At 42.2% G+C, this 23,244-nt stretch overlaps 2 protein-coding genes across 5 annotated transcripts in view; one reads left to right on the forward strand and one right to left on the reverse strand.

Annotated features, from left to right (window-relative positions):
- The first annotated feature begins 3,348 nt into the window (after positions 1 to 3,348).
- On the forward strand, positions 3,349 to 4,768 carry TEX38 (testis expressed 38). Its single transcript, XM_040977830.1, has 2 exons — positions 3,349 to 3,492; positions 4,062 to 4,768. The coding sequence occupies exons 1-2, from the start codon at positions 3,402 to 3,404 to the stop codon at positions 4,664 to 4,666; spliced, it is 696 nt and encodes a 231-aa protein (XP_040833764.1). The 5' UTR covers positions 3,349 to 3,401; the 3' UTR covers positions 4,667 to 4,768.
- A 1,230-nt stretch (positions 4,769 to 5,998) lies between these two features.
- The window catches only part of EFCAB14 (EF-hand calcium binding domain 14), a 53,292-nt gene continuing 36,046 nt past the window's right edge, over positions 5,999 to 23,244 (reverse strand). Inside the window, exons 6-11 of one of the 4 annotated variants that reach the window (XM_040977807.1) lie at positions 21,266 to 21,352; positions 20,074 to 20,262; positions 18,561 to 18,647; positions 15,698 to 15,809; positions 13,936 to 14,061; positions 5,999 to 9,410 (exon numbers count right to left, since the gene is read on the reverse strand). In XM_040977807.1, the coding sequence (XP_040833741.1) occupies positions 9,235 to 9,410; positions 13,936 to 14,061; positions 15,698 to 15,809; positions 18,561 to 18,647; positions 20,074 to 20,262; positions 21,266 to 21,352 (777 nt within the window). In that variant the 3' untranslated portion in view covers positions 5,999 to 9,234. Of the gene's footprint in view, positions 9,411 to 13,935; positions 14,062 to 15,697; positions 15,810 to 18,560; positions 18,648 to 20,073; positions 20,263 to 21,265; positions 21,371 to 23,244 lie in introns of all 4 variants that reach the window. The other 3 variants (XM_040977806.1, XM_040977808.1, XM_040977809.1) reach the window with 3 other exon arrangements.

Here is a 23,244-nt window from a genome sequence, read left to right on the forward strand (position 1 = left end):
TGTTTAGCCCAGCGGTTGCAGGGTTCTAGTTGTGGTCACAGAAAGCCCTGTATATGTTATCATATGTATGGCCTGTATATGTTATCATATGTATGGCCTGTGCTGTTGCTTCCCGTGTTGAAGCCCCCTTTCCTCCTCAGTTTTATCTCTGTTAATGCTATAGTTAGTGTCTGTTTTATGGGAATTTAAGAATTGAGAGTGCGTTGCATCCAACAAGTTTTATATAATCTGGAGGCATAGGGGGTGTCTGGGGCATAGTTTAGTAGAATTTTCATAGGGATTGAAGTTTGGGGTGGGGTTTGAGTACCATTTATTTTCTTATCCTTTTTGGAAATGTTAGAAGTATCATACATTAGGTACTTGATGTGAGTAGAAGTGTCAGTCATAGTAATTCAATTATATTTATTTAATTAGCTAAAAGATCCTTGTGAGGACACAGCTGGAAGCCATGCTGGTTATTTCTGACAGCCTAAAAAGTGGTTAACGACTGTGATCTACTTAGGACTCATTCTGGCCGTTGGTAAAATTTAGGTATGTGGGATAAAGATTGAAGGTCTCTTACATTGTTGGGAGACATCTCAGTGGCAGCATGGATGGACTTGTGAAAATTCACAAAACACCCATTGTAAGACTGGAGGGGAGAAGGGTGGGGAGGAAAGGGAACTTGGAGAGGGATAAGGAGACCCCAGAGCCTATTAAATGGTGTCATAAAAAAAAAAAGCTTGAAGGTCTTGGGCCTGGTGCAGTAGCCTGGCCGCTAAAGTCCTTGTCATGCATGTTCCAGGATCCCATATGAGTGCTGGTTCCTGTCCCAACGACCCTGTTTCCTATCCAGCTCCCTTCTTGTGGCCTGGGAAAGCAGTCAAGGATGACCCAAAGCCTTGGGACCCTGCACTCGTGTGGGATAGCCGGAAGAAGTTCTTGGCTTCTGGCTTTGGATTGGCTCAGCTCCAGCCATTGAGGCCACTTGGGGAGTGAATCATCAGAAGATCTTCCTCTCTCTCTCTCTCCTCCTTTCTGTATATCTGACTTTCCAATAATATATATTTTTAAAAAGATTGAAGGTCTTCCAAGAGTGACTAGTTTGTTCTAGGAATTTCTTGGTTTTATCACAGAAAGCCCTATGTATTGAGAACTTCCATATCCCCCACTGCTTGGGAAAGGGGGATGATTGTTCACCCTATGGGAAGGCCAGAAACCCAAATGAAAGATGATGGTTCCTGAACTAAAGTGACAAAGAAAGGGGCCAGTGTCATGACGCAGCAAGTTAAGCTTCAGCTGGCAGTAACAGCTGCGATTTGACACCCTATTTTGGAGTGCCAGTTTGAGGTCAGGCTACTTTGCTTCTGATCCAGCTTCCTGCTAATGCACTGAGTAGGCAACAGAAGATGGTTCTAATGCTTGGATCTCTGCCACTTAAGTGGGAAACCCTGATGGAGTTCCTGGATCCTGGCTTTGGGTCTGAAGAAGCAGAACAGTATTTACAGCGAGGAAGAAGGTAGAAAGTGGAGTGGGTTTTGGAGGATGGATGGTCAGGAGTTTAGTTTTAGACATGATACGGAGACAAGTTTATAGACTGGCAAGGAGGGATGTCAACCCAGCTGTTGGGTATCTGAATCTAAAATGCTGAGATTGTATTCTAGGAGGGAGATACAAAGTTGTGAATTGTTGGTTCATGTATTTAAAGCCATGAGTCTGAATGAGATCATGGGAGAGTGCATGCAGATAGTGTCAAGTAACAACCGAGCCCTAGTGCATGCTAACATTTAGAGGTCAGAGAAAAGAGAAACCAGCAAAGGAGACCAAAATGTAGTAGGGAGTGCCAAAAGGTGACAGACCAGGGAGGAAACTGTGTCAAATAGCTCCCTAAATATGCAGTGGGGGGCTACAAAGAGAGAAGTAATTAACTGGTCCCAAGGAATTGAGCTAGGGCCAATGCTGACCTACTGGGAAGGTCACTTGAGTTTTGGCTGAATTATGTAAGTGCTTTCTAACTGAGTTGCTCTTAAGTAGATCAAGGTGCCTCAGGAGGAAGTGAGCAAGTCCCTGACTTGGGTGAGTCCTGGGTTGTAGGGGGGTAGTGTCAGTTACTGGGTAGGGAAGATTCACTCCCAGGACTCAGCATCTAATGGGAGTAGGACTAGACAAATCTCAAGATCCTTCGAACTGGAGGTGATGTGATTATGAGACAGAGACTGAAGCGTTGTTTGTCATACAGTGGGAGGGCCTTGGAGGATAAGCAGGTCAGGTGTTCAATGGCAGCAAAATGGGGAGTGATGCTTCTGGATGAAGGGGCCATGTGGACAAAACTCTGGAGAGATTGGCAGGCAGTGTTTTAGGGAGACTGACATGGCTGTAAGGGAAAGTAGTATGAGGGATGGGAGGGGTGTGATAGTGAGGAGCACCCCCCCCCCCATCTCTCAGGACATTGGCTAGGGGACGTGTTCCGTTACTGAAGGGAATCAGTGGAACAGAAGCAACGTTATAGCAGGTGTTGACTGGCTGATTCCATGGGGCATGTCTTCTCTTGATAGCTGGTCAGAAATGTCTTTTATTAAAGTCTTATTTTGAAATAGGGAAAGGAAGAGAAAGGGGCGAGGGGGGAGAAAGAGGAAGGGAAGGAGGGAGGGAGGAATGAAGGGAGAATGGAAAGGAGAGAGAGAAAGAAAGGGGGGAGAGAGAGAAGAGACAGGAGAGAGAGGAGAGGGAGGAGAAGGAGGAGAGGGAGGGAGAGAGAGATGGGAGAGGGAGGGAGGGAAAGAGAGAGAGAACATCTTTCGTGTGGTAGTCCATTCTTCATAAGGCCATGGCTGGCCAAAGCCAAGAGCCTGAAACGCCATCCCTGTCTCCCATGTAGATGGTAGGGACCCAAATATTTAATCCATCATTTGTGGTCTCCCAGGGTATGCATTAATAGGAAGCTAGATCAGAAGCAGAGTGAACTTGAACCAGGCACTCTGATGTGGGATGTGGGTATCCCAAGTGCTATCTTAACTGCTGTACCTCAATACTTGCTCTGTCCAGAGATTTCTTGAGAAAAAGGCTCCTTCGTGTTTTGTGAACTTCCTGCCCCAACTCTCCCTCCACTGGGGGCAGATATCCATTAACTATCCCATAAAGACCCACTACACAGACAAGTGCCTGAGAGAGAGAGGGTGTTTCCCGTGAGCTGCTTTGAGGGCTCACTACAAGGAGTGGAGGTGACGATTTACCCAGTGGATCAATATTTGATAGAATTAATAGGCACATTAATGGTGCCTATGATGCATCATTCCCACCAACTGGGGATCACTTCATAAGCATTACCCATGGAATGTCCAGTACTCAGAACCCAGTGACCTCTCCTTTAGGGAACAATGGGGCCTGGCTATTCTGGGGACTCCAATTGGATGGACAGATGAATGAATGAGTTCTCTCTCCTCAGAGCCATCTACAGGGTACTGAGGTTCAACCTTATGGATTTCCAAGAGGATGGCCCGAGCCTCTCTGGTGGTACATACTCTTCCTATCCGTGCCTACCCCTTGGACTTGAGTGACGGGGGTTGCGGGTAGACAGGCAGTGAACAATCTGCTTGGATAGGGATGGTGGCCTGTGTGGAAGTGTGCTCATCACTTAGGAGATAGACCTAAGTCTATCTAGAAAACTAAGGAATTCTTGAAGGCAGAGGTCACAATTCTACTTAACCAGAGGAGCTGCTGTGGATGGGACACTAATATTTCTGGCAGCTGCTGACCTTTTACTGCTTCGATGACCTTGCCCTTAGGGAGGCTGGTGGATTGGATAGGTCTTGGTCTGGAAACCATCAGTATGAATGAGCTGGGTGGGTCATGCCCTCTGTAACCCCTTTTTCTGCAGAAGACTAAAGACAGCCTCTTAAGCTCCCTGGGAATCTACCTTTAGCTAAATGGGAGAATGGTGAGGCAAGTTGGTAAGGAGGAAGGCAGGGAATAGAGCTTAAATAGTTATGTGAATAAAGTGAATGGATTAAAGCAAGGAGAAGAATGAGAAACAACTCATGCCCTAGGTTAAGGCCATCTGCCTTTCTTTTTTCTTGCCTTAGTGTGGATCTCACTGTACTTTGGATTCCTGGGACTGTGTTCTGTGGCAGTCGGCAGCTGCATTCTCTTTCTGCATTGGAAGAAGAATTTGAGGCGGGAAGAGCGTGCCCAGCAGTGGTTGGAGGTGATGCGAGCCGCCACATTCACCTACAGCCCTTTGTTGTACTGGATTAACAAACGCCGACACTATGGCATGAACGCAGCCATCAACACTGGACCTCCTCCTGTTGTTGGCAACACTGAGGCTGGTGTTCAGAATCCAGATCCTCTGTGGGAGGTGAATGTCTCTGAAGGAAGGGGCAATGCTGCCCAAAGCAGTAGCTCCAAGGTGGAGGCACCTGGTCCCCTGCAGCCAACACTAGTGGTTCCACAGCAGTCCATACCTTCACCAGTACCGCGACCCCAGGCAAGCTCATCTGTTCCAATTCCCATCTTTCAGGAGATTCCCTTTGCCTTATCACTCTGCAATCTTCCTCCCATGGTGAACCACTCTGTCTCCTACCCCTTGGCCAGCTGCCCAGAGATAAATGAACGCTTCCATTCCCTCCCCACACTAGCCCATGGAGACCACCGCTTTAATGCCAAGTCTTTTGCTTCAGAATTGTAGCCTCCTCTTATGGAAGGTGGGAGCTGCAGTTATAATAGGCAATGGAGACAATGGATACAAAAGGCCAGGGTTCACCTGTGAAAGACTGAAATAAATGTTCAAGGCTCCCTTATGTCTTTTTGTGATTGAAGAGCAATGTTTTCCCCCCGTTTGATTAGAGCACACTGCAAAACAACTTAGTAAACGAGCTTCATGAGTATGAGTTGAAACTGCAGGTTGCCTGTGAGGAGACACAGAACCAGCACTTATAGGTGTATTCAGTATTGTTCCACACAGTATTTATTGATGACCAAAGCGTGTGACCAGTTCTGGCTTGATGTCCAAAGGCACTGCCACCTTATGGGCTATGGAGGGGACACAAAGTGTGGCAATGCACAATGACTACGTTACAGGTAGACAAGACTCCATGAGACTTATGAGCCACACTGCACTATGGGTTGAGTTGTATTGTTCCATGATGTGTGGAATTCTCACAAGGTTGTCTCTATACATGATTTCTAACCCCAGAAATCCACCAAATGGCTATCACAAGCTTCTTCTTACCAATGAAGAGACAGATTCCAAGAGAGCATAACAAATATCTATTTTATGTTAGTTCTCTTACCCACAGCTGCCTCCCCCAACATCTTGCTAGAATATCCGGGGGAATGCTTTACCATGTTTAGGGCGCTATTCATTGGTCCATGGATTGGAGAAAGGGCGGTCTTTGAACCCTCTATGAATATACACAAAAATAGAATTATCCATTAATTATATGAAGGTGCTGCAAAAATCCATGGAAAAGCATCTTTTGGTATTTATTTTGGGGCAAAAAAATTAAAACCTATGTAGTTTTTTCATATTATGCATTTTCCATGAACTTACTGGAAACCCATTATCCATCTTAAGGAATCTATGCATGGGCCCTCAAAAGTTGACTCACTGCATAGGAATACTAGTTATTTTTGTAAAGTCTTAAGAGAATAAGAAAATACTGGTTATCTGATCCCAGTTTAAGGGAGCGCAGGTATCCCAGGATGTACATTCTTCCCTTTCATGTTGGAAATGGGTAAATCCTCTCACAGTGTTTGAAGATGACCTGAGTTTTAAGCTTCATGTATAGCCCTATTGGGGTGGAGGAGAGAAGGGGAAGATCCTAAGGGGGAAGTAAACAGCCAGCAGCTGGTGCAAGTTCTCTCTGTGGAGCACTACTGTTGTCAGGACTGCAGACTAGTCCTTGCTTTGAAAAGGACAGAATCCATAAAAACAAGACTAAAGTATAGATTTTTTTTTCTTCTTTTTTTAGTAATGGAGGTGGTTTGGGGGAAGTCTTAAGTCAGACACACAGAGAGAAAAAAAGAAATGCTTTATTTAGATAAATTAAAATGGATGAACTACTGGTTCAAAATAAGTAAAGCTCAAATCAAATCATGGAAACCTTGAATTTACTTCCTAAACAACCAAAATTACAGACACATTACCAAAACAGCCCCCATTGAAAACAAAGTAGACTTACATTTCTTAATATGAGAAAATAACAAGGTAGGTTAGGTTCATATAAGAAACAATCCACGCTCTACAAAGTCTCCGGGATACCCAAATGTGTTCTGCCTTGGATATGAAAGAAGAGACCATATCTAGATGATGATGGTAAGCAAGCCAATGAGGTGTGTAGCAAACAAACTGTCACTGAAAACAACAGGCCATTATGTGTAGGAGCCCTCAACTGTGATCAGTGGGTGCAGCATGGTAAGGAGCTAGACGTTCTGTCCAGCAACTGTAAAGGAAGGAACTCAGATGGAAGGGCAAACGGCCAGCAGCAGATGAAGCCAACCTCTTCCACTTGGCTGCATTAAACACATCCCTGCTTGCCTGGCACCTCTGTGCCCTTTGGATGACACCGGAGTCATTTCCAAAGCAGGCTTTTGGTGGTTCTCTCTACGTGACCTTTTTTTGCCTCTGGGATTGATGGGGAGGCTCTTTGCATACACAGTATAGCAAATAGTACAAGGCACAAAGGAAACAGGACCAGCAAGCAGTGATGTGGGTAACTTAGGACAAAAGGAAGGGGATTGACAGTTGGAAGAGGTGGATGGATTAAAAAGCAAAATCAAAACTGAAACCCAACTTGCCATTCCCCAAGCTTCCCATCACAGCTGAACTGTGGCATAGCTGGTTTGTCTATACCTCAAAGTACATCACAGGCCAAGGGAAGACAGCATATGAACAGAACCCCCAAATTAACATGCAATAGGCTTATGGGTTCTCTGGCTCGGGCTGGTGAGCTTCAACTTAGAGTAACAGAGTCAGAACCCAGCCTTCTGCCTGGGAGATGAGGCAGCTCCTTAGGCAGCAGTAGAGCACAGGGGACTGATGAGGTTGAGACAGCAGCACCAGTCCCTTGCTCTGCCAGGCGTGGGACAGGGATGGTCCCACACACTGGCTCAGGGATGAGGCTGGTCACCATGCTGGCAGTGTGAAGGACAGAAGATAAACTAAAAAACAAAATGGACTTCTCCACTTACACTGTGTTGTGATACAAAAGAAATGCACATACAAGAAAGAGTTAAGGGGTCCCGAATGTATCTGCCAGTGAATAAGAATTTGAAACTAAAAAAAGACAAGCTACATTACCCTCAGTATATTTCATATAAATCAGTTCTCAAAAAAAAAAAAAAACCTTTCCAGGTACAGACATACTATTTATGGTACAGTATATACAAATACAGAAGTATAATTTATTGCTAGAATTTTATTTGGTTGTTACAAAATAGGTAAAGGTGTATATATTAAAAATGGGAGGGACTAAGAGAAGGCAGCCAGAAGAATACGAATTATCTTCAAGTTACCTAAAGTGCCAGGATAATTTTATATTATATTTCAACCCTTCTGAGAAAGTGAAATAGCGCAAATAGGCAAGGGAAATGTTAAGGAAAAAAGAAATTGGGAAACAAAGAAAAAGGAGATGTCTATGCCATGAGAAAAGCGAGACATGTCTGCAGGAAAGACTTCACTTTGTTGTAGCTAGATTTGATTTTAACACCTTTAGAAAAAAAAAAATGTATGGTTGGCCAACACCAAGCTGAACACTAAAAAACCAAAACCAAAACCCAGCCCTTAAAGCTCAAGGGGACTAGTTTTGCCTACAAGGCTGATACAGCAACTTGGACAGTGACAGTAGAATCCATCTCTACTGAAAAATTTGGTGCCATGAAAGCTTCCCTATTTTTCTCCATCAGTTGGCTGATAGCAATATGGACAGTTTCAGTTTGTTTTCCCCTTTTTTGTGTTGCCTCTAAATTGCTTTTAGAACCCAAAAAATCCAGATGCAACATGCAGATGACATGGGAGTAGTATTCCTGTGGGTCCAGAGACCTCTGTGCCAGGTCCACAGAAGTATTTAAAGGGCGAAGCATCATGCTTGCTGGGATTAGATTTGAAAAGGACTTGCTACCATCATGTGAAGGTTCCTGCTGTGGGCATCCTCCAGACAGAAAGCCTCTAGCTACTTCTGAGCTGATAATTTTAAGGAAATGGAATATAATTTCACACGTTTCATTTCACAACCGTTTTGGCTTTAGCCATCCTACAGAGAAATACATCAGTTTCTTGCTTAGCTCTCAGTAAAACTCTGGAGGGGTATGTAGTTTCCTTGTCCAAACGAAAGGCATATCTATCTTCTCAAGCTCTGGGTGGCCATTCTCTGTCAGTGGCCAGGGGACTTCAGTGTTGCCATTCCGAATGGAACGGGGAACTCTCAACACACTGCAGTGGGTAGCTGGAGGAATACAATCCAGTTCATCCTGGGGGAATCAGCCAATTCCCACTGAGTAACTTCTTAGGTTTATAAATCTAAGATAGGATTAAACATAAGAACTCTTCTCAGTTCCAAGAGTTTTCTGGTTTCCAAGTTGGGATTAGCTGAGGGAACAAAGAAATCAGAATCCTTCTTTCCTGAGCCTGGAGCCAGCACTGTTCCCACTGTCCACTCCCTGATTCCACTCCCTGGCTGTCAGCTCCATGCAGCACCACGGGGTGCTTTAAGGAGACTTGGATACAGCCTCAGCTGCTACCCAGAGGAGATAAGCAATCTTTAATCACCAAATCATTTGCTCAAAGTCATTCTTTCTACTTTGCACAAAATATGCACAATTCTTCCTTCCGCTTTAAATATTTAACAAACACAAAAGGCCTAACTTTTAAAAGAAAGACCTTTTCTGAGTTCCTATAAAGTGCAGCTAATTTAAGGCAAATTTATGTGAAATATAAAAAAGGTGGCTTACTCTCTCTATATACATTTCCCAGTTTCAAAAAGTAAAGAGAAAAAATTAGGGTTTTATTTCTTTTTTCTGGAAATCTAAAAATGTAAGATCTCACTGGCTTCAGGAAATCATAGAGTTCTTAACATCATTGTATAAGTAAAATGGTCTCTTTTTTAAAAAAATAACTTTTATATAGCTTCTTCAAACAAGTTAAAAGGAGGCAAAGTGTCTGCTACAGTAGTCTGGAGGAGTGATGGATAAGTCAAAGGGTTATTTCTGTTAGGTAAACAGACTTTCGGTAGTCCAGGGTGTATCTCCATTTTGAGGCTAGACATCTACAGCCGCTGTTAGCTCCAGAAATGAGTATCTCCCATCTCCATCAGAGTCCAGCGTTCTCAAGGACTCTGGTTCTGGTGTGGCAGAACCCAGGGCCTGGGCTATTTCCTGGTAGGTCAGCTTCCCATCCTCATCCTGGCCAATCTTGTGGAATAAATCTTGAAGATCTGTCAAAAAGGAATTATAAAAAAATACAGTTAACTTTAGTTAAAAGTAGCCTCCATCAAAAACACTAAAAGAAAAGCTACCTTGCAGACTTTTTCCCCCCAAAAGGTACAGCTGACATTGTTACTAAGTCATGATCTTTTAAGAATGGGAAGATTCTGGGCTGATTTAGGCTAGTGACTAAATCCTTGCCTTGCATGTGCTGGATCCAATATGGGTGCCGGTTTATGTCCTGATCACTCCACTTCCCATCTCTGCTTGTGGGCTGGGAAAGCAGTCAAGGATAGCTCAAAGCCTTGGTACTCCGCACCTGTGTGGGGAACCTGGAAGAAGCCCCTGGCTTCAGATAAGCTCAGCTCTTGCTGTTGTGGCCCCTTGGAGAATGAACCAGCAGATGGAAGATCTCTCTCTCTGTCTCTCCCTCTCTCTGTAAATATGCCTTTCCAATAAGAATAAATAAATCTTAAAAAAAAAAAAAAAAAGAACAAGAGGATTCTATGGGAATGAACTAGCTGGCTCTCTAGTCAGGGACTTCTCTTCAAATTTTCCAGACTTAAGCTGAAAGAGTAAATGGCAATGCAGAGGCCTAAAGATCTACTTGATAAAAGCTAGCTGGGCTGCCTCTGAGACTTCTTGTTGGATGGCTGAGTGGGGATTGGGAGAATGCTTTCAAAGTCTTTAACGAGCAAAAATCCCAGGGCTGGCAGCTATTTAGGTACCTGAATCAGTGGGTGGAAAATTGAACTCTGTCCCTCTCACTTTCTGTAACTCTAACTTTCAAATAACTAAATAAATCTTTTCAAAAAGCAACAATCCCAAATACTCAAAGCTTTCTCAGCTCTGATGGGAAAAACCAAACCTCAGAAAGGCAATTCACTTGTTTAGAGTTATTTAGTGTTAAATGACCACAGCACAAACTATCGCCTAACCTGGTGCTCTTTCTACTACATGACATTGGCTCTCCAGATCCAGAAATTAGCAAACTTGAGAACCAGGGGCTGAAAACCACAATGAGATACCACTTCATAATCAGCAGGATGGCTGGAAAGTGGTAGTGAGAATGTGGGGAAAGTGGACTGAGCCCTCATACACTGCTGATGGGAGAGGAACATTTGTTTGAGTCACTTTGGAAAACAGTTGTGCAGTTCCTCAAAAAGAAGTTATCGAATGAACGAGCATTCTAGGTGTATAGTGAAGAAAATGAAAATGTGTGTACATAAAAACCTGCACACATTCACAGCAGCACTACCCTAACAGCCAAAACCTAGAAACACCCTATAGTTCCATCAAGTGAGAACCAGATAAACAAAATGCAGTGTGTGCACACAATGGAATATTATTTAGCCATAAAAAGGAATGAAGTACTGATAAATGTCATAACAAACAGACCATGAAAACATGCTAAACGGAAGAAGCAAACTGAAAGAAAGAAGAATTAATCAAGGCTACATGCTGGATGATTTCACTAATATGAAATACTCTGAACAAGCAAATCCTTATGGATAGTGGCTAAAGATTAATGGTTGCTAGAGGCTGGAAATGACTGTTTAATGTATACCATGTTTTCTTTTCGGGAGATGAAAATTTTCTAGGATTAGACAGTGGTAATGGTTACTGCCTTGTGAATATAATAAACCAGTGAATTACAGATTTTAAAAGGGTTTATGTTACGGTATGTGAATTATATCTCATTTTAAAAAATACCCAAAGGCCTAGGCATCTCTTTAAAATGCTTTTTCTTTTTTTTCCCCTATGTATATATATATATATATATATATATGTATGTTTATACACATATATATTTATTTTTCTGTAAAGAAGAGAGAGAGAAATATCATGAGTTGACCTGTATCTTTTAAATTTTGAAGGTACTATTACAACCAATAAGACTGGAGAATTTCTACCAAGAGTCCTTCATATTTTCTTTATTCTTTTTTAAAAGATTTATTCATTTTTATGCGAAAGTCAGAGATATACAGAGAGGAGAAGAGACAGAGAGGAAGATCTTCCATCCGATGACTCACTCCCCAAGTGACTGCAAAGGCCAGTGCTGCGCCGATCTGAAGCCAGGAGCCAGGAACTTCCTCCAGGTCTCCCATGTGGGTGCAGGGTCCCAAGGCTTTGCAGGTGCAGGGTCCCAAGGCTTTGGGCCATCTTCGACTGCTTTCCCAGGCCACAAGCAGGGAGCTGGATGGAAAGTGGAGCTGCTGGGATTAGAACCAGCGCCTGTATGGGATCCTGGCGCATTCAAGGCGAGGACTTTAGCCACTAGGCCACTGCACCAGGCCCAGGAGTCTTTTATATTTCTTAAAGGTCCCAAATGAACACTTAGGCAGGCTCATTAACATGTAATATTTTAAAAAGTCCTGTATGTTTTCCCATAATCAACAAAAGATATAAGATTTAATTTCTAATACCAAAGGCAGTCATGAGACTGAAGTCTTTCTAAATATCTTCCTAGATTTCTTTCCTATCTTCAATGTCACACCTGAATTCAACAAGCCTCTTGTTTGGTAGTCAGAAAAAATAAGGATGAAAGAAAAGGAGGAGGGAGACAACAGTTGTGGTACCAAGGCCAGTCGATCGAGTTGTTCTAGTGGACAAGCTTCAAACAGGGTCCACTCTCATCACGATGACAGGCCTAGTGATGCCACTAATAAACCTCAAGAAATCTCTGGAAGCCAGAAAGGCAGGAGGATATTTTTTCTAGGCAACACCAAGTAGGTAGCTGAAAACATTTTATGGGCGGAGACATGAATTTATACAACATGCTATGCAGTTGGCAGTTATATTCAAATAAAAACGACTGTATTTTCAGATCATTTCAAAAGTAGGTACATTCAGAAGTGGCCTAACAGTCTTTCCCCATTCATCCTCATCAATTCTTAATATACTAATGCAGAGGGGGTGGGGCTGGTGCAAATGTTCAATGGCCAATCCTCTGCCTGCCAGCACCAGCATCCCAGAGGTGCCAGTTTCTTTCTAGGATGCTGCACTTGAACCTGTATGGGAGACCTAGAATAAGCTCCTGGCTTAGCAGCAGCTGTTGTGACCATTTGGGGAGTTAATCAACTAATGGAACACCTTTCTTTCTCTGTCTTTCCTTCTCTCTGTAAATCTGCCTGTCTTGTAAAAACAACTAAATCTTAAAAAAAAAAAAAATAATGCAGAGGGGGCAACCTGTGTAGCCATTAAATGCAATCTAACACAGGGAGAGTGGAAAAAAAGTAACTGCATTTATTTTTATTCCTTTTTCCTTTTTGTTTTTTAAAGACTTACCTATTATTATTATTTTACCAGAAAGGCAGATTTACAGAGAAAAGGAGATACAGTGAGAGAGAGAGAGAGATCATCCACCTCTGGTTCTCTCTCCAGGTGGCTGCAACAGCCAGAACTGAGCCGGGAGGCAGGAGCTTCTTCCGGGCTCCCACCCAGGTGCAGGGGGTCAGCACTTTGAGCCATTCTCTACTGCTTTTCCAGACCATAAGCAGGGAGCTGGAAGGGAAGTGGAACAGCCGGACATGAACTGCTCATATGGGATCCCAGCAAATGCAAGATGAGGATTTAGCCACTGAGTTATTGCACCAGGCCTAAAGTAATTGTATTTCAATTGTGATATAAATGTTTAAGTCTCTCTTTTTTTAAAGATTTATTTATTGTTATTGGAAACGTGGATATACAGAGAGGAGGAGAGATAGAGAGGAAGATCTTCTGGTTGATGGTTCACTCCCCAAGTGACTGCAATGGCTGGAACTGAGCCAATCTGAAGCTAGGAGCTCTTCTGGGTCTCTCGTGCAAGTGTAGGGCCCCAAAGCTTTGGGCCATCCTCGACTGCTTTCCCAGGCCACAGGCAGGGAGCTGGATGGGAAGCAGGGCTGCCAGGATTAGAACTGATGCCCATATTGGATCCCGGTTCATTCAAGGTGAGGACTTTAGCCGCTAGGCTATCACGCTGGGCCCAAGTCTTTTAGTCCCTTATGCTTTAAGCAACAATTGCAGCATGCGGAACACTTAATCACATATTTAACAGTCACATATTATCAAGGCACTATGCTATGCATGCAAGAGTTAAATTTTTTATATACGCAGGAAATTAGAAGAAACTGACACGTACTAAACACAGGCAAACACAAAATGTTAAAGAGCACGAGAAGGAACCCAGTGCAGTCCTGGGAGATAAGTAAATGTTTCCTGGTGCAACGGTATTTAAATTAACGTGATCAGCCAAACAGATCAAGGTGGGGGGACAGGAACAAATATTCCAGGAATGCAGCTGAGGACAGCCCAAGGCCTTTGGACCCTGCACCTGCGCGGGAGGCCGAGTAGAGGTTCCTGGCTTCTGGCTTCAGATCGGCACAGTGCTGGCTGTTCCAGTCACTTGGGGGAGTGAATCATCGACGGAAGATATTTCTGTCTCTCCTCCTCTATGCATATATCTGACTTTGCAATAAAAATAAATAAATCTTTTAAAAAAAAGTTATTACTTTAATAATTCTGACATTACATTCTGATAACACAAAAGTTTACCTTCAACGCTAGAAACTCCTGGCAGGAAGACAGATCTTGGTTGGGCAGCTTTCTCAATTCGGTCTCCTGAAGACTGTGAAGATTTTGGCAATGCTGATGACTTTGATGTGGAATTCTGAATTTGCTCTGTAATAAACACATAAGGTTTTAGTATTATCAGATGCCAAATTAAACTAGCTTTAGAGATTATTTTTTAGGGTATTTACCTATATATTTAAAATAAATAGTTGAGAATTAAGTATCACAGTGACTGAATATAAAGGCTTGGGCTCAATTATATTAATGGACAAGTGAAAATTAGGCAGTATTCTATGAAATTAAGATTTGAGTCAACAGTTGAATTAGCAGATACTATAGCACAAATTATATATATTTAAATTCATTAAAATAAGAAATATTTTGATACACAGATAGATACATATACACACACCTTTCATTCACTGGTTCACTCCTAGATGCCAAAACAGGCTGGGCTGAACTCAACCCAGTTATGCCACCCTCCCAGTTATCCCACGAGGGTGGCAGGAACCAAGCTACTTGAATCACTGGTGACCTGCTGCCTAGCAGGGTACACATTTACAGAAAGCTAGAATTAAGGGTGGAGCTAACTCAAACTTAGGAACTCTAACAGAATGCAGGTCTCCCCACCAGTCTTAACCAGTAGGTAGAATGCCTGCCCCCATAATGCATGTTTAGATGTTAGGCTGCCAGGAGACAACAAATAGTTGTTGTATATTAAAGCTTTTCGACATCCTGAAGACCTGCTGTAGGCCTGCTCTAGGGGAACATGCTATTATCCAAGCTGGTGCCACGTGGGCTACTTTAAGATTATATAGGATAACATTGGAACAAGGCCTCTTACCACAGTTCTGTCTCCTACTAAAAAGAAATTTCAAGAAAGTAGGCATTTAGCCTAGAGCTTCAGGTACTTGTGTCCCTATCAGAGTACCTGGCTGTGCTCCTTGGCTCCCGCTTCCTCCTGTAGACCCTGGGAGGTGGTGATAATGGTCCAGGTAATTGGGTTCCCACCACCCAAATAGGACACTTGGGTTTAGTTCCAGGCTCCCAGCTTTGGCTGGCCCAGTACAAGTCATTGCAGATATTTGGAGTGTGAACCAGTAGATAGGAGCACTTGAGTTTATCTCTCTTTGTCTCTCAAATAAATAAAGACAAAACAAAAAAATCAAGGGAAATATCAGTGCTTTTCTGAAATGGAAAACTTGTTGTTGTGGAGGAGTCAAAGCTCACACAGTCCAGGGTTTTGGCTATGTCCTTGTAGAGCTTAAGTCTGTGGAAACTGATGCATGTGTTAATATTGATCAGGTATGCCCCCACCTAAAGCCAAGGGCTCTCCTAACCCAATAATCCCATCAGTATTTGTTAGCGATTTTCAGGAGGACTAAAATTTATTTTTAAGTAAATTTAATGCAATTACAGAAATGAAGGCTCCCATAAACAACATTAAGGTTTAGTGTAATGTATGCTACAGCAGTAACGTTTTGTCTATAATTGGATGCAGGCAGCATGGAGAAGTCTATTTCCAGCTAAATATTACCCATTCTTCCTTTAATAGACTACAGTACAAATCATGTACAAAATGGGCTTTTTCCAAATGAAAGCAAAGTGTGTCAGCTTCATCTGGGTGCACTCAGGCATCTCTCACTCGTTCGATCAACACTGCTGCAACACCTTCTCACTCCCTGTGAGGGAGGCAGGCTGCCCAGGCCTGCGTGAAATATTCAGAAGCTGGCCCTGCTCTTACCTTCCTCAGTGTTCTCTGGAGGCCTGTTGCTCTCAGGTTTGTTTGCGAGGGCACTAATCAGCTGCAGTTTCTCCTTTAGCTTGGATACCTGAGAATTTGAGTTATCTTCTTTCTGCCCAAAACAAAGAGCACAGAAGATTAAGATGGAAATGAGACCTCACTTGAGTCTTCACAGACTACATGCCTATTAGCATCTGGTACTTAACCTCAGTACTTTCCCTATACAGGCAATGGAGGAATCAACAAATACTACATTTAAATCTTTGGTTCTCAGTGTTGATGAGTGTCTAGTTGGATTTGAGGGCAGACCATTAAGGGAACATTAGGCTACTGACGATCTGATTCACTGTGAACATTTGCCTGATGGGGCAAGGCATGCGTATGTCAGCAGTAACGGAAATGTAACCCTGCTCAGGTGCCTATGCGACACCCATTTCCTAAAATGAACAGGATACAGTTTTCTAGGAGCTATTTCACATAAACTAAATCACTTTTCTGACTATCCATATCACCTTGTGATTAGACCACGTTAGGCAGTTTTATGTGCTTTTAACCTCAAAGCAAAATGAAACAAAACAGAAAAACCATATATGCATATACAAGACAGCTGAACAAAAACCAACAACAACTATCCCCACAGTTCTCTCTGGGCTCCATGGTAGTCAGAACTGTTAGGAACATGCAACATGAACTATAGTATTTATAATTTGAAGTCATATCTTTTAAAAAGCTTTTTTTCTCCATATCCTGCTTCATTTTCAAATGGTTAGAACGATACATGAAAATAGATTTAATTACAACAAGAGAGAAATCTGTTTTCTGTGAGACTGGTTTCTCATTGCTTAGGTTAAAGTGGGAAGTTCTGATACTATGCTTATTAGAACAACTCATCATCACAGATCTCTTACTGTTTCTATTTATTTACCTCTCATCTTTTGATTTATTTAGAAAGTTAGTTATTATAGACAGGGAGAGAAGGAGGGAAGTGGAAGGGGCACAGAGAGAGCACAAGACAGAAAGAGTAAGCTCTTGTATTGCTAGTCCCCTTCCCAGACAGTGACATAGGCTAGTGCTGGGCTAGCGTGCAGCCAGCTTTACTCAGGTCTCACACATGGGTAGGCGTGGGCATGTGGGCCATATTTTGCTGCTTTTCCCAGGCGATTAGCAGGGAACTGGATTGGAAGTGGAGCAGCCGGGCCATGAACCAGTGCCCATACAATATACTAGTGTCACAGACAGTGGCTTTACTCACTATGCCACAATGCCACCCCTGCTCATATTTATTTTACCCTAAGAGCTGCTGTACAGTAGGTCAGCCTTGGTTTACTTAGAGAGCTAAGATATAGACATAGGTAACAAAACTAGGTGCTAAACAGTTGTAGAATGAATGGTGAAGAGAAATTGGATGCTTAGATGAGGTAGGACAGAGGGATTGGTATACTGGTATGATAATTAAAATAAAAGCAAAGTCGAGTCAAAACATTCAGGAAAAGTATGCATGGGTATTGTGTTCTGAAATTTACTAGTAAAGTCTGAACTGTTGAGGTCACTGCTTTCTCATAGTAACCGCCAGTTACTTTTTTGCATTTAACACTTATAGCTGGCTCTTGCATTTCTCTTATTATTCTCCAGGTTTAGGTTTAAAAAAAAATATGCAGGAGCAGTTAGAAAACCTAAACAAAAGCCTAGTTTTTGCTACATTAAAATCCTAATATATATGACTTTATTTAGACAACACAAAATTGATAAGGATGACAAAATAAAGATGGAAGTACTAAATCAAACACTGCCTCTACTATGGCTCCAATCTAAGCTTATTTACTCTGACGTTCAGCTCTTCTGAACTTCTCAAATGTCACATCTCAGATATTTTAATTACTCAGCCACAGTCTTCCCAATTTTTCCTTAATCTAAGCCCAGGACTTAAAATATAAAACTCTGTGCTGCTACTAAACTTTCTTTCCTGTAGAATGATAGCATATCAGATTTCTCCTCTTGCTTGATAATATGTTTGAGAAGAAGGAAAAGGCGAAAGACACAAGGTGAAGAGGACCAGCAAAAGCTTAAATAAACTGTAAATGTGTTAAGATTGCAATAAAAATATCAAATAATTTCTAAGCTGGAACCCTTTTTTCCCCACATTATCTGTGCCTCTGTTCTCCATCATTAACATAGGTAAGTTACAGTCTAAGCTTAAAAATTTCCTTACGATGGGCCCGGCGCGGTGGCGCAGTGGTTAAGGTCCTCGCCTTCAACACGCCCGGGATCCCATATGGGCGCCGGTTCTAATCCCGGCAGCCCCGCTTCCCTTCCAGCTCCCTGCCTGTGGCCTGGGAAAGCAGTTGAGGACGGCCCAAAGCTTTGGGACCCTGCACCCGACCGTTGCACTCACTTGGGGAGTGAATCATCGGATGGAAGATCTTCCTTTCTGTCTCTCCTCTCTGTATATCCGCCTTTCCAATGAAAAAAAAAAAAATCTCCTTAGGAAAGCCATCCTAATTGGTTAACAGTCTCATTACGTCCTATACTGTTCCTTTGTAGTATTTATACTTGCTATTAATTATCTGTTTCACTATGCATTAATGATTTTCTTACCAATGGATGTGAGTTCTATCAAAATAAGGGTACCATGTGTGTCCAGTCCACTGTGGTCACCCCAGATGTTATCAAAGTGCTTAGTATAGTATATTGCCTGATAAAGCATTCACTTGTTCAAAAACGTATTAAATGCATTGTCATGAAGCTTCTACATCCAAGGTTGAAGTGCTCCTGAGGTGCTCCAAGTGTTGAAAGCAGCAGCAGATTAAAAGCACAGATACTGATGCTTTTATTTTTATTTCAGGGTAAACCTCTAATTATTTACCTTTTTGTTTTGGGTTTCTAATGGTTCTGTTCTGTTGGTCACTTGATCAAAAGATTCTCTTTTCAGAGTGGCAGCTCTATCATCCATCTTAAAGGACAGAAAGAATACCGAGAAAATTAGAGGCAAACATGAACATTTAGCAACTGTCAAAGTGGTCAAAATATTTAAATGATTTCAGAAAACTTTTAGTAAAAATGGCAGAAAAGTGGGAGAAGTTGAAGGTGAGAGTGAGAGATGGGGGGGAAACTAGTGATTCTAATTGTCTGTCAAACTTTAAAATCTTTTATGGATAAAAAGCAACAGAGCTTTCACCCAGATCCATGACTGGTATGAAGGTGTTGAAAGAATGGTAGCGCAGATGGATACTAATTCCATTTTTTTTCCTGTTGCAGAGAAGTAAAATGGGGAGAGCAGGGACAGTAGTGGAAGTTTGGGGGTAATAACTTCTCACAATAAGCCTTGAAAAACTTCAATGCATGATGTTCATAAAATCAACCAAAATTTCTAGCTCATACTCATCTGAGTTCAAAAGAGCCTTTTAAAAGAAAGCTCCTTTAATCTTCACAGCTTTGTAGTAAATTACACACTCCTGAAAGGCAAGAGGGGGAACAGGTCTTTCTACTCACTGTTCACAGCCAAGCCCAGGCAACCTGTTAAGGCTCTACTATGGCAGAGCCAGTTCAAATGCTGCTTTCCATGTTCCAGTGTTCAATTTTACTTGTGGATTTGCTTTCAGTTTTGGCAATTACTTGAATTTATAGCACAATTTCCTATATTTGGTTTCCACCTTTTTTTTAAAAAAAAAAACATATGCCCATACTTTCTTGCATGAAAATATAAAGGTAGAACCTGTAGTTTTATTAAAACATAAGCCATGTGGGCTCCAGCACAATATAAACATGACAAAAGACCGCATTTCCTTTATGGAAACATGAGAACAAGGGCATGCATGGTCTGCCAGCATCAGTGACTTGGGAGGTCACTGAATTTCCTTACACGAAAGCAGCCTCTTAAGGTGAGGAGCTGATCTGACCTGATCTGGTTTAAGTGGCTTTCCTGACTTTATCTGCAAAAGTTTCCCCCTAATATGCAGAGAAAAGCAGGATAAATGTGAAAGCCAAGTTCAGTTTTAAAGGAGGAACAATTTTTGTTTCAGTCATCACTCCTATCCCAGTAAAAAACTCCTCCTCTGGAAATACACACCAGAGCCTTCGGACCAGATGGATCACTGGTAACCTAACAAGAGGCATATTATATCTTTGCCAAGTACTTCTGGTGAGGCCCTGGTAAATAGCTTGACTTCTCTATATCTCCACTTCCAAACTGGGACTAACACTGCGTGTGCCATTCACATCACAGAGCTAGCATGAGGACTAAGGGAGGAGCCCAACCAGCAAAACACACAAAGGTACAGCTTCTCCAATAAGCGGGGAGACAGTAGTGGAGTGCCATCTGTGTACAGACAAGACACACTGCAACACAGAAACATCACAAGAGATCTGAAAAGGCTTACCGTGCTGAAGGACAGGTTCGTTCTCCTTTCTACCTTGCTCATAGCAACATCGCTTTCTATCAGGTTCACTCTCTGGGTAAGATTACTGACTGTCTCTTTCATCCCTTCGAGTTTAAGATCATTCTGTCTCTGGTACCCCACCAGGACACTGTTTACCTCCTCTAAAGAGTTGTGAAGGTACAGGATATCCTAGAGTGGAAATAAATCAAGTTGTAGAATACAGCTAAAGAGATACATCAGACAAGCAGCCAGCAGCACTGAACAAACAAGCAGTATGTCAAGTTACTGAAGTAAACTTCTTTTCATGGTTTTGATCATCAATCGCCTGTCTCTGCTTTGTCCCTCCCATTGTAAATTGTTCCTAGTTTATTCCCTCTGGAACTGTTAAACAGAGAGGACGTGTATGTGATTCACTCTCTGGTCCCAGCCAGTTGAGAGCTTGAGAATTGATTTCCCAATGTTTACTCCACCTGCTGGCGGGAAAGATTGCTGGGTTATTAACTGAAAGCCCATTAACCTAATTTGTCAGACCAAAACTACCTTAGGAACAATACCAATTACTCAATTGGCTCATGTAACAAAACCAAAACAAGTAGTGCATTATTTAGTACAAGATTCAATTATTTTTATTGACAGCCACTACTACTGATTGCTCTTAAAAAGGAATGATGACTATGGGTTTTAAATGGCATGAAACTCAGGACAGAAATTCTTCAGGAAGATCTCCTTTATTCTCTTAAGGAGATTCTGAACTCAATATCCCTTCCCCAGCTCTTGCTTTTTGTCTTCATACTTAGGGAAATCCAGATTTTCAAGGATATGCCTTCCAACAGTCTTAGAATTTACTGTGGCTCAAAACAGCTATCACTCTTGATTAATCTGCCATCCATCCATCTTTAACTTGCTCTGACTGCTATTTTTCACAGTTTCAGGATAATGTGGTTATTCCTTGTCTCTCAATATGTGAACAGGAATTTACTCCATTGACTGACACATAGGAGAAAAAAGGAGAGTGAAGGAGGCAGGACAGTATTTTGGATCCCCAAGACACAAACATGCAGTGCTTTCTACATAGACCTTAGGCAGGCAAACAGGTAATGGAGACACCTGCTATCACAGCATCACAAAACTGAGTCCAAACTCCTCATGGCCCATTGTGGTTGTAGAGAGTGAAGCCAGAGATAGTAAGTACCTGTTTCAGATTCTCACTCTGGGTCTTATTGTCCAGTTCTGATGTAACTGAAGGTGATGACATAATCTGGTTGCCCCCACTGGTCTCCTTTGAGAAGTGTTGGTTCTGTTAACAATAATGGAAGTAAGTATAGGCAGCAAGTAATTTCCAGAAGTACCTAGCCATCTTGGATTATCCTGGAATAACTGCAGTTGTCCCTACTGCATTCACAGATAACCAAATAGTCCCTAAGAACCTGTAGCATGACCAGTCCTGTGCTAGATCATGAAAGCACCACAGACTTTTCAAAGTGAACAGCCTGAGGCACAAGCTGCACCCAGATCCCTTCAGGGACTGAGGCTTGATCTTGAAATAGAGTAAACTCTCTAAAAACGATTTCTTTTCTCCACCATAACTGAACACTCAGAGAATTATGGAATCAACCAAGTTTCCATGAGCTAACTTAATTTGGAAGTTGGGATAGTGTCATCATTTCCACTTTTGGATATTGTAGGAGCACCTGGTCATGCAACTACTGGCTTCAGGTCTTGAGCACAACCACCAATCATGTACATTATTAGTTCTTCCCTTACAGCACACACCAAGATTTATGTTTGAGGGTTATCCCATTCCACAGCTCAAGGCTCTGTGCAGAAGCTGCAGTATAATATGTTTGTATATATTTTTCCCTTTAGCGGGCAAAATCCTTTGTACCCCACAACTATGACTTAGTATAAAGGATGTCAGTAGAAGGACCATTATTGGCAATAAAGGGCAGGTTTAATTATATGCCTATAAAATTTTCCAAAAAATCTGAAATTCTAGGCATTTCTCAACCCTACATTCACAAGAAATAAAGGGCAGAATTAAAGAAGAAAGGAGGAGAGGGAGGGGAGGACATGACTCTAGAAAGCAGGGAGTTTCCTCTAATGAAAATTTATTTTAGAAAAAGAATTACTTGAGAACATACTCAGACTATTAAAAAATATAAAAGTATTGCTGAAATAGAGGGTTTTTATTATCACAATCACACAGTTTCTCAGTGGCGAGTGCAACTAAAATCCAGGTGGCAGGACATCTAGCAATGCTTTTCCTTCTGGGTTAAGCCTCAAAACAAACAAACAAAAACAATGAGAACTGGTTCTAAGGAAATGAAAAATTCTCCTCTCCAGAGATGTTTCATAAAGCTCAAGTCTCTGACACAAACTTCCTAGTTTAAACTGGGAACTCCGAAGCTTACAGAGTATGTGGGTCAGATGGAGAAATTAGCAGAAAACTTTGTAACTTTTGCATACTCCGAATAGTCCTGACTCCATATACATACCTTTAAGTTAGCTCCTAGGCAAGATAGCAGGGCTGTGTCATCTCTCTTTTTTTTTTCTTTCTTCCTCCTTTCCTTTCTCTCTCTCTCTCTCTCTCTTTCTTTTTTAATTACAAAGGTCGATTAGATTTACAAAGAGAAGGGGATCAGAAAGATCTTTCATCTGCTAGTTCACTCCCTAAATGGTCATAATGTCTGGAACTGAACTGATATGAAACCAGGATTCAGGAGCTTCTTCCAGGTCTCCCACATGCGTGCAGGGTCCCAAGGCTTTGGGTCATCCTCTACTCTTTCCTAGACCACAAGCAGGGACCTGGATGGAAAACAGGGCAGCTGGGACACGAACGGTTGCCCACATGGGATCCTGGAGCTTGCAAGGTGAGGACTTAGCCACTGAGGTATCGCGTTGAGCCCCATCTCTTATTTTCCCTCATTAATCCTTACAGAGCTGTTAACCATTAAGTGAAGAATCAAGGTCTCAAAATGACTGTGGGAAGCTTACACTTGCAGCACCACTGAGATGTGGAGGTATATGAACATAACTCATGGGCACTGCGGGGGTTTACTTCTGTCTTCGCTATCTGTTGCTGCCTAACACATCATCTCTAAACTCTGTCTAAAGCAAAAACTGGCCATTTCTCTTGATGCTGTGGGTTGACTGTGCTCAGCTATGAAGGGA

This window comes from Ochotona curzoniae, unplaced genomic scaffold, assembly GCF_017591425.1.
Source record: "Ochotona curzoniae isolate NIBS_2020 unplaced genomic scaffold, NIBS_Ocur_1.0 contig_2855, whole genome shotgun sequence".
Lineage (NCBI taxonomy): Eukaryota > Metazoa > Chordata > Mammalia > Lagomorpha > Ochotonidae > Ochotona > Ochotona curzoniae.